The following is an 11,203-nucleotide window of genomic DNA, read 5'->3' as shown; positions in this document are numbered from 1 at the left end:
AGTGAGCATAGACGACGGAAGAGTTCAGAAATAATTCATTTCCTACTGTATTTTTAGTCCATTGCGCGCTGAGCCGCACTCACTCACACAAAGAACCAGCTGAGTCTCTCGGCCCTAGTGCTCTGTGTTTGCCAAGTAATGCACATACTGCACGTACGGTACTTAGAAAAGGTTTAGCCTAACAGACTACGGTATAGTAATGTCTGCCTATTGAAATGGCACAAATTAAGGCCTCAGCTAAATCAAATAGTTTATAGCACAGTAGGAAATGATTACTGTGTGTTGTCTTGTAGTGACAAGAGAGTTTTTGCCTGTGATTCGGACAGTCTTTGGCGAGACATCACAGAAGACTCAACATCGTTTGGGCCAAACGGTTTGGCAAAGCTTCAAAGTCAGGCTTTGGTGAGAAGCAGGGGCGGGGTGGGGTGGGTGCATGGGGGGCTTGAGGTCCACTGGATGGTCAGGTCATTGGAAAATTCCACCATCACCTTGCCTGTCTGAATGGCTGTGACTCATCCCCGGTTCTGCATCGTTAGTGCTTCAGCTGTGGACATTAGAAGCTTACAGTATGCAATTAGCACCACAGTTCTGTGCCTGCTGTTGATTGCGAACGCAGTGAGCACTTACTATGAGACCTAGCAGATCATGTTTGTCTGTCTGTGTGTGTGTCTGTCCCACTTTTGTGCCCATATATGGAGCTGAGTGATTTGTTTGTGATTGATGCAACACACTCCATATTTGGACGTATAGCTGCTTTGGGGACTCCTTATATGGCTATGGCTGAGTCATGGTGACATGAGTGTGATGGCATGGTCCAAGATCTGCGTTCGCTTCCCGCGCTTGCGCGTCTTACTCGTGTGTAAACTTTTAGGATAGAATGTTCATTTTAGTTATCAAGGCAAAACATTTTCACTTTGCTTTTCAGTGTAGCAGCTTGATCTCTTAATACTTTTTTTCAACCAGTGCCGTTACTCATAATATGAGCTATGAGCTATGAGCCAGGCAGCTTAATCTACACCCTCATGCAGCTCTGCTCCATCAGAGGATGGTTGTGTCTGGGGAAGCGGGGGTCCGTGTGAAGCAGGAAGACTTCACTCCAGCGAAAGACAAAACAACACAAAGGATCACAGGTCTGGGCGAGAGGCTGAGTCTGTCTGAAAGTCTTGTTCCCAGAAGCTTCAATAAAAGAGGGGCGTTCCGGTTTATATAGTCAGGGACACGGATTGTGTTTGTGTTGCCAATAATGTCGGCTTTTTTAGTCCCACATTGTTGTTTCCAGCAGGTTGCAGCTGTACCTCGAGTATCTGAAAGCTTTTTTTATCAGTGGGAGCGCATGTATAATGAGCAGAAATGAGATGTGATAAAACGTTAATTGTTCTGATACTTAGAACTGATATCTATGGTGGCTACACAATAATAATGGAAGTTAACATAACATTTACTTTCGGATGTTTGCCCTAGCCTGTATACATACTTATTGTTTTCATAAACAAGGGGTGAGAGGAAGACCACAATGGCACATGGACACATTCACCTTCAGCTGCATTTATAAGCTACCGTACGTTGCTATGTGCGGTCGGTGGTGCTTAACAATGTACTACTATTCTTCCTTCCGAGCAGGAAGTAACCTCAATGTGGCTTTCCTGGTCATAACTTTAAATTAATTATTCAATAAATAAATGGAATATTAAATGGTGTGTGTGTGACCGGGAAAAGGGCAACTCCTAAACTCTTTCCCACCACCCCGGTGCCCCTTAATTGGGGCCAAAGCAGTGCCACCCTAGCTCTGTGTTTTAAGATGAGCTTTGTTTTTAAATGGCAAGAAGGTGACCAGAGTTTGATAGAGTGATAGGCTTTGATGTCAGCTGAAACACACTTTTATATGCTTGTTGCATGCATTAGGTTTTAATGCCTCCGCCAGGGACAGCCTTGGCTGGAGGCATTATGTTTTCACATCCAGTGCATCTATCCGTGTCTGTGTGACCTTACACAACACATTTTTGTTTTTATGTTTTCACACTATACTGTGACATAATCTGCAGAAACACTTTTCTGGACATTATTTAATGCCATAATAACCCAGGAACAGAAGGGAAGATTGTGGCCATGTGAAACTGTAGTGGTGATTGTATTTAGAATTATTTGCGGCAACATCAGGAATCTCCATATATGGACATAAATCGGTCAAGGACTGACAGATACAGATATCTCCATACAGTATAGTAGCAGTGCGACATAGGTGTGTGGGGGGGGGGGGGGGGGCTGCATGAGTCCGGATATGCGTGCATGATTATTATGAGATTATATTAGATTACTTAAATGTAATTGGTTATATTATAATACTGTGGATATGTCAAACCGCAATGAGGATCTGACTTAATTTTGTGTCATTCCCACTCTTCCTCTGCCAAAATGATGGAGATCATTCAGATAAAATAACTGCTTCATGTTGGAGTGCAATAAATCACACATACATGCGTGCATAAATGCGCACACAAGTGTGTTTGTGCACACACACACAAACGCATGCATGCACATGCACGTCCACACACACACACACACACACACACACACACACACACACACACACACACACACACGCATCACACACTATACAGTATATCACATCCGTAGCTCGAACTCTGCCGTTCTGATTCCAGAAGTTGACATTAGTGTCAGTCTCGCTTAAACTGTAAAGCAAGGATTTTCCATGACGCTTTGAGGCTTGACCTCAAGTTTTTTTCTCCAAGAATCTACTGCTTTCTTCACCAGAAGTGGAGAGAGGTGGAGCTCTGGATGAAAACACAAGAGTTACCGTCAGGCCTCGCAGAAGTCTTTCCACCACCCACCCACTCAACAAGGGGGGAAAACAAAAAAAAGGTTTCTAATTATGACATAACGGACGTATATTTTGTTTTGGATTAAACCCTCTGATATGCCTCTGCTCTATGGCAGAGGCACAGCGCAGCCTGACATTCTGAGGTCCAAGGAGATTAAGTACAATGATGGAGGATGAGAGACGGCATAACAAGTGCATAAGCAAAGCAAATGTATCAAGAGCAGTGGTTTTCAACCCTTTTCATATCGAGGTCCATTATTATTCAGCATTTGAGCCACAGACCACCATTTGATGAGATTTAGCCTCTCAGAAACAAAACGTAGAATATGTTGTTGTCGTTGGATAACATTTTGTCCACAATTCCATGCTGTAGTGAATAGTGATGTTGGTACCATAAGAGAGATAACAGGCAAACGTTGATCAAAATAACTAATTGTGTAGACCTCTTGTAAATGTACTAAGTAATGCAGATGTTTAACAATAATTTAACTCTTGAGAGTGTAAAATTACTCTCAAGAGTTAAAGATCTAATTGGGCCATTTGGTTACCAACTCTCCATCATTTAGCTGGGGACCACCTCTGAAAACCACTGTTCAAGAGTGTGGAAGAAAAGTGTATTAATGTTGTGTTGAAGCAGGGCTCAGAACAGCGGTGTTGATTCTGTCGAATTACGACAAAATGTTGACTACCTTTTAATACTGCCTTTTAACTAACTAAATAATAACTAGGCTATGATGACTAAGACTTTAATATATTGACAATTTTGTCAAGTAAAAGCTTGACTAAAATGTTAAGGAGGGACTAGTGGAGAAAGAGATCCAGTAGAACTAACTAAAAGACAAGTCATTTTATGTTTGGTTGCACTCTGAACATAGCAGATCTAGAAGCTCACAACACGTTGAGCTGCGATGTGTTGTGAGCTTGTAGATTTGCTATTCCTGGCGAATGTTCACCCCCCAGGATATGCATGCTGGGGTTCAAGTGGTTAATGTTGTAAGCAATTGCACAGTAACACCGATTTCTCATGATTTCCACCAAACTAATACCGTTTCATGTGACAAAAGGACGCGTCTGCTTTTGATCCTTCACTGACATTTTATTGAAAAAAGAACTATCATAGCATGTAAAATAATATTAATAATAATTATAATAACAATAATATTATTAATAATACAAAAATCTGTACATTCCATGGTTTTGCAGTACATTTGGAAGACTGATACAAAATTACTGCAAAAAAGGGAAGGGATGTATTTACACATGTAGGAAATATGCAGCCTAAAGGCCTTCCATCGTTGATTAAAAAAAACAGGATATAAATTTGCCTTAATGCAAACTCTTGTGCAGTAACGTTACACCTTCATATGCCAGGATTACAGTACATTTTGGCTTTGAACAAAACTTTCAGATCCCCTAAAACAAAGCATTAAAAATGGAGAATGAAAAACAGAGTAGTAGGCTATTGATAATAAAGCAGGCCAATCCATAGTCTGCAAGTATACATGCATCTACAGCCATAATGGGCAGTTGTATTAATCGAGTTCAACTGTTTACTTAGAACAGTTGTACAGAAACAGAAAACGCTTTTTTTTTCTTCTTTTTTGCAGCATGGGTACATGATATTATTGATCAAAAGTTATCACGGAGTCCAACTCCTGCTGGCAAACTGTGCATTACAGAAACTGGCAAATGAAGATCTCCATTTTTAACACTGTGATAGAGATTTGCACAAGACATCTGTAGGGCATCATGGTCTTAAAACCTGTATTGAATATTTGGTTTTTAAAGATTTGGTTACACTTGGATTCAAATTGTCCAAACATTAGTAGGCCTATACAACTTACTATTGTTTAGGTCAGCCAATATGACATAAAAATGAACATAAAACGGTGTGTGTGATAGTTTCCTGCCCCGAGAAAACAGACCGTGATGTCATGGTTGGTCAATTGGTCATGAATATTCATGTCATTCTTTGACTGTGGCTTGATGAAGTGGCTCAAGATAGGCATCATCACCATCATCATACAGTGAATGCTAAGATGTACATGTTCTTGAAAAGAAAACCTGCTTCATTTCTAAATGATGATCTACTCATTTCTGTACCAATCTAATTTACAGTTTATTTTTTTTTGAGAAACACATAACTATGATAATAATAATACTCTTTGGCTTGTGTTATTAACCCTATAAAATGCAACATAGCAGCACTTTTAAGAACATTCGCTTTAACCTCCCTTCGTAGGTTTAAAGTAATCTCTTTTCATTGTGATGTCATTAATACTACCCTGCTAGTTTCCTTCACATCAACAGGCATGCTTCTATTTCTAGTTGCCCAGCAATGAACAGGATTTTTATCAGTAACGGAAAAGGTTAACTCACAATAATAGACATTCTCCTTTAGTCACACAATTAACCTGTTCATTCACAATAAAACATGACTATTTGCGGGAAGGTAAGCCTAGCTATGAGAAGATACAAACGTCTAATAGTGTCGTTTGACTGTCTTTTCCATGCAGAATATACAGGACTAAAAATGTCCCTCTTTTGTAAAATGGAAAAAAGGGGGGGGGGGCTAGGTAAATGAGATATTTGCAAAGTGTAACCTCTGATATGAGACCAGCTCATGCATGAACAGTAAATCTACAGTATTGTACCTTTTTTTGTTGTTGCTTCAGTCATGTGTTGAAGTGGAAGTTTTAGAATATCAAATATCTTCCCATTGATCTTTAGTGTTTTGATATATATTTGTGTACTTCATTTTAAACTGTTAACTTTCTCTTGGGTATCTAAAAATCAACCAGCTTAGTTATATATAGTAACAGGATTTTTGTAGAGAACTTTTAAACAGTTTGCTCAGGAACGTGCAAATTAGCAAAGAAAACATCATTGGTTCTCATTGTGAAAGAGCAAAATGTCAATATGAAAAGGGCTTTTTTTGTTGTTGCAAAAATTTCAATAGTGCCTGTGTATTAAGGATACATTAATTTATTTAGCAGCACTTGAGGAATAAAACCCCCATTCTTAATACAACTTGTTATTACAATGTGCTGAACAGAGAAATGGAGACATGCCTGCAATTTTCAAGTCTTAACAACCCTTTCCTCTGTGTTACCTTGCAGTCAACAGACACTAAATAGATGCACACATTCACAGGGACCATATGGAGAGTTCTTCCTTCAATATGAACATTGTTCTAAGTGCTGTGTCTTTGTCATTACTGTATATAAGTACATTCTTACATACAAGTCCTCAACCGTAGCCCCATTCCACAGCAGTACCGTCAGCGTGAACTTGCCCTCTTCCCAAGGCCCGGCTCAGCTCAATGTGCATTTCAGAGCGATCGAGGTGATTTTCTTTTGTTAAATCTCTCATGTGAGGTCTATACAGTACCATACAGTCATATTTCGGATTCTCGCCTCAGAGTCCGTGGCTCTAGCGGCACGGTGGCTTGGGTGTGTTCGTGCTCCGAAATATTGTCTGTCTGGGTGCCGTCCGGGCCGACGCTACCCCCGTTCCCCTCGTCCGTGTCCTCCTTGTTCTCCAGCGCCATCTCGTTCTCGTAGCAGAAGGAGTTGGAGTTGGACAGGATATATTTTTTCTCTGCAAAGTCCCTGGCACTGCACAGCGGGGTGCTCGGCACCGCGTATGTCTTATGAAAGCGCGAGTAGTCCACCTTGTAATAGTTCTTCTCCTCGAAGAGCACTGGCTCGAACCGCTGGCCCCAGTGGATCTCGTTGGCCAGGTAGGAGCTCCGGCACTGCGTGGTCATGGCGGTAGCCTCGACCATGCCCTCCAGGATGACCACTATTTCGAACTGCGCCGTCTCTAGGTCCTGCTTGCTCATGTCGTAGAACGGGCTGTCCTCGTCGATCTCGTGGACGATGGTGATGGGGGACACCAGAAAGATGCGGTCGACGCCGCTGTCGAAGCCCACGTCCAAGTCCATCTGGTCGAGGGGGATGTACTCTCCCTCGGCCGTGGTGCGCGATCTGAGAAGCTGCGCCCGGACGTGCGCCTCCACCAGGTGGCTCTTCCTCAGGTTGCCCACGCGCCACATGAGGCACAGCTTGTTGTCCCTCATGGCCACCGCAGCGGTGTGGCTGAAAACCAGAGTCTCGTTCCTCTTCTTGGGCTTGGCCATCTTTGCCATGACGGCACCAATGATGAACGCGTCGATGATGCAGCCGACGATGCTCTGGAAGACCACCATGAAGACAGCGGCGGGGCACTCGTCCGTCACGTATCTGTAGCCGTAGCCGATCGTGGTCTGAGTCTCGATGGAGAAGAGGAAGGCGGCGGTGAAACTGCTAACGTTGGAGACGCATCTCTGGGCGTCGTTTTCTAAGTCCCCGTGGAAGATGGCCACCAGCCAGAAGATGCAACCAAAGAACAGCCACGACAAGAGAAAGGCGAGGCAGAAAATCACAAGCATCCATCTCCAGCGAATGTCCACGCACGTGGTGAAAATGTCGGCCAGATACCGCTGGCCCTTCTCGCTCACGTTGATGAACTGCACGTTGCAGTGACCGTCCTTCTTCACAAATCTGCTCGGAGGCTGGTGCCGCGTGTGCACCTTGCCCTTGCCGTTCCCATAGCCGTTGGGCACCGCCATAGTGGCGAGCTTCATTCCGTCCTCCTCTGATGACACGATGCTGTAGCGGTTGGCTCGCACACTTCCCATCACCTCTGGCTGGGAGGGTTGTGCCACTGCTGCTTCTGCTTTGGAAAACAGTTTCTGGAAGAAGCGTTGGAGAAACAGTTTTGAAACACTTCCCGGGGACCGACTCAAGCAGGAAATGGTGCTGAAATAAGGGGTCAGGACAGAAGAGATGCCTCTTTTGTCCTCGTTGGCCTCTGGGTTTGACTGCAACCACGGACGGGTAATGCAGCACTGACGATGAGTCAGTCGGTCAGTCCTCTGTCATCAGGGGCTTGGACCTCATCCACAGTATGCTATGAGAAAGACAGACAGACGAGCTTTTTAGAAATACCTAAACTGTACATTTCTAAATGGATCACATTATATATACTGTAGGCCACTCATGTAGCCTTGATGAAAGCAGGCAATCAAACATTATGCAAGCATTAATTTAAAATGAACATGATAATTAGGTATTGAACTATGACCTGTCATTCATAATTACGTCACCCTAAACTCTGCAGTGCATGCAAGTCTGAGAAAACCATTGAATATTCAGCACTCCAGGGGCACGGAAAAAAACTAGTCCTTTCTTGTGCCAACAATATTTCATTCAATTGTGACAAAATAACAGTGCTATTTAACCCTCTTCTGACTTTTCAACTTTCCCTGAAAGAGGTCACTGAGTAATTGGACTAAGGTCCCAATGATGGGCATTTACAAAGCAGTGTTGTTTTCCTTGGCTGCGCTGCACTGACATGATCATTTCTTGTTGGATTGTGGGTTATGATGTTTCTATGGGATCCCATGAACATTTATTTATTATTACATTAAATAGAAAATTAAAAAAAAAAGGAAAACTATAGCTGAGACTACTCGGACCCATGTACAGGCAATAATTGCACAAAGGGTTGGCCCTAATGATGAAAACGAGTTTGTATCTTATATGGCGCCACATACACACACACACACACACACACACACACACACACACACACACACACACACACACACACCCCCAACCTGTTGATCACATTACATGCACGATCCTGGCCTCATTGCTCATTGGTGCATTATTAACCACTTAAACCTGATTTGGCAGGGCTCCATGTTCCCCCCCTTCTCTCTACAACAAATCTCTACATTAAGAAGACTAAACCTCTTTAAATCTAAATTTAAATAAACAGAATTATCACCAATCACCATTAAATGGAGTGTATACTCTCTCCCCCCCCCTTTGGATGCACAGGAGCATGGCTTGTTGATTCTGCAGGAACACTCCATGGATTTAATATCCTCTGCCGTATAATGGCTGTCCCGTGAGGACGCTCCACTCATTAACCCAGGCTGTGTCTGCTGTACAAGGCTTTTAGACCTCGCTGTCCTGGCAACAAGTCAGCTCCTTCCCTGAGTTCTCCTTTATATATGAATGAATACATCTTTTTCAAATGTTCTCTCTTTTTTTGGGGGGGGGGGGGGGGTGGAGGATGGGAATTAAATATGACAAGGAGCAAGAATATACAGGGGCAAACCTGATGAATGTTTTGCATTTTGGATCATATCAAAATGACCACATAAAATAAAATGTCAGGTCATTTTAGGCTCATTTGATGTGCAGTAGTGAGTGAGCTGTCAAACCTTTTTTTTATATTTCTTAATCTATGACAGATGTAGGCCTACAACTAATCTGAGTGGCTAATTCACAATATTTATGTTCCTTTCCTTTCCAAGTTTAACACCAAATGGATGGAACATTTGTATCAAGTGAGGTCAAGAACAATGATGTCACCCAAACTAGGGAACAATTTGCATGGACTGTTGACATTGACAGGCATTCATCGTCATCTTTACTCAATTGATGGCTGGTAAACAGACTTGATTGTAATTGGAGTTATGCCCTTTTTTTCTTCTGTTCTGGACCTTTACAATATGAGCTAGTTTTACTGGAAAAGTGGACCATTATTCAATGTCACATTTGATATTCTTGCGCCTTTGAAAGTTTAATTGCAATCTGTCTAAATTGTCTACGCTGTCTGTCAGTTGACGGATAGGGAGGAAGTCAGGAAGAAGTCCTTGATATAACAGATCAGTGATTCTAAAAAGAGACACTTTAAAGCTGCACCCAGAATGCCAGCGACAAATGTTAACAGGTGCGTGAAAATGGGAATTCGTGCGGCTTCTGATGCAATCGCTCACACACCCCCTAAACGACGAGTTGTATGCTAGTTTTATTCATTTGCAGTAGCCTATGTAAATATCTAGATAACCTATTTAGGCCTGTTTTAATTGGAAAATGTAAGTGACGTCCAAAGGTTGAGTTTGTTTTTGAGAGTTGGGGGAAATTATAGGCTATGCTGCTCTTGTTTCCCCTCCTTTAATATATCTCTTTATGCACTGGATGTTAGTTGGGCTATAATCTTTCTGATGACCGCAAAGCAATGATTTGGATAACATTTACGCGCAGGACGCGCAAAGCATGCAGCATTATTGGGCTGCCTCAAGTCAAAACCACTCGTTGTGCTATAGTTACACACTTCTTGTTGTATAGTCTACCACTTCTACACTTTATATCCCCATCCATGCATCACAAATAGGCCTATATAATATTACTCCCCCTGTGAGACGTAAATACAACAAACGAAGAAGCATCATTTCAGATTGAATCAATCTACCTGTTGCTCATTTGTAGACCGGGGTTGAGATCACAGGATAGGATGGTGAAATAATATTCCCAGAAGTTTTAACCTCCGCTATTATATCCTCGATCGTGCTGTTTCCCCCGACGTATTGTTGTTTAATTTAACATGCGACTGTTAAGAAAGAGCAGGACTGAAACTTCCCTCATGTCGCCAAAACTAGACTGATCTTTGTTAATGTGCTTTGCGGAGAGAGAGAGATCCCCAAAGCAATTTAAATAGCATATACCGGCACGCTCCTCCCCCCATCTGCACCCAGCCAATGAGGAGATGATGGGGATGATAGAGACAGAGAGGGAAGGAAGGATCGAAGGCACCCAAGACAGACAGGGGGGATAATAATATTAAACTGTGTTTTATGGCTATGGTTCTCAAACTTTGTCATGTCAAGGACCCCCACATTGACACTTAAAAGCCTGCGGACCCCCTATTTGAAAATAGGGACCCTCATTAAAGACTAAGAGAAGATTTTCTCAATTTTATCAACCATTTTTAATTTCAAGAACCCCCAGTTTGACATGCATTAGACTAGTACGGACCCCCATTTAATGGCATTTCTAGACTATAGTGGGACCCCAACTTTATTGTAAAAATAGTACAATCAATGTTACAGTTCATTTAACTCTGAGAGTGTACAAATGGAACCAAATGGACCTGTTGGGGTCCATTTGGTTCCTATAGCTACTATCTATCACATTTAGCTCAGGACCCCCTGGAACTCCCTCTAGGACCCCACTTTGACAAGCACTACCAGTACCAAGAGAGGGCAATAGGGCATAGCAGTGGGTGTGTTTTTCTGGTTCCACCACTGAAAAATCGGCCATTCATTTTTCCCATAGACTTACAAAACATATTTATATCAATTATTTTAAGCCTATAATATAATCAAGCCATCCAGGATCCTGTGACTCATGGCCATAAAACCTTTGATTCTGTGAAAACATTTAAAAAAAAGCTAAACAAAGAGTATTTATTAAATGTATATATCATAATTAAATATTAAATATCCCCCCAGAATCAAAGGTTTTC

General features: G+C 42.2%; 1 protein-coding gene across 1 annotated transcript; it reads right to left on the bottom strand.

Moving 5' to 3' along the window:
* Window positions 1–3,914: 3,914 nt before the first annotated feature.
* kcnj2a (potassium inwardly rectifying channel subfamily J member 2a) lies at window positions 3,915–10,353 on the bottom strand. The gene is made up of 2 exons (XM_080789915.1): window positions 10,151–10,353; window positions 3,915–7,792 (listed from the first exon to the last, which is right to left on the bottom strand). The coding sequence occupies exon 2, from the start codon at window positions 7,518–7,520 to the stop codon at window positions 6,237–6,239; it is 1,284 nt and encodes a 427-aa protein (XP_080646041.1). The 5' UTR covers window positions 7,521–7,792; window positions 10,151–10,353; the 3' UTR covers window positions 3,915–6,236.
* Between the last annotated feature and the right edge of the window lie 850 nt (window positions 10,354–11,203).

Source organism: Protomyctophum bolini, assembly GCF_963924005.1.
Source record: "Protomyctophum bolini genome assembly, chromosome: 18".
NCBI classification, from domain to species: domain Eukaryota; kingdom Metazoa; phylum Chordata; class Actinopteri; order Myctophiformes; family Myctophidae; genus Protomyctophum; species Protomyctophum bolini.
Note: the sequence above shows the minus strand (reverse complement) of the source record. Positions and strands in the feature narration are given on the sequence as shown.

Bases quoted from the DNA above. Each gene is read 5' to 3' on its own strand.
- kcnj2a (XM_080789915.1), bottom strand. From the start codon at position 7,520: ATGGGAAGTGTGCGAGCCAACCGCTACAGCATCGTGTCATCAGAGGAG.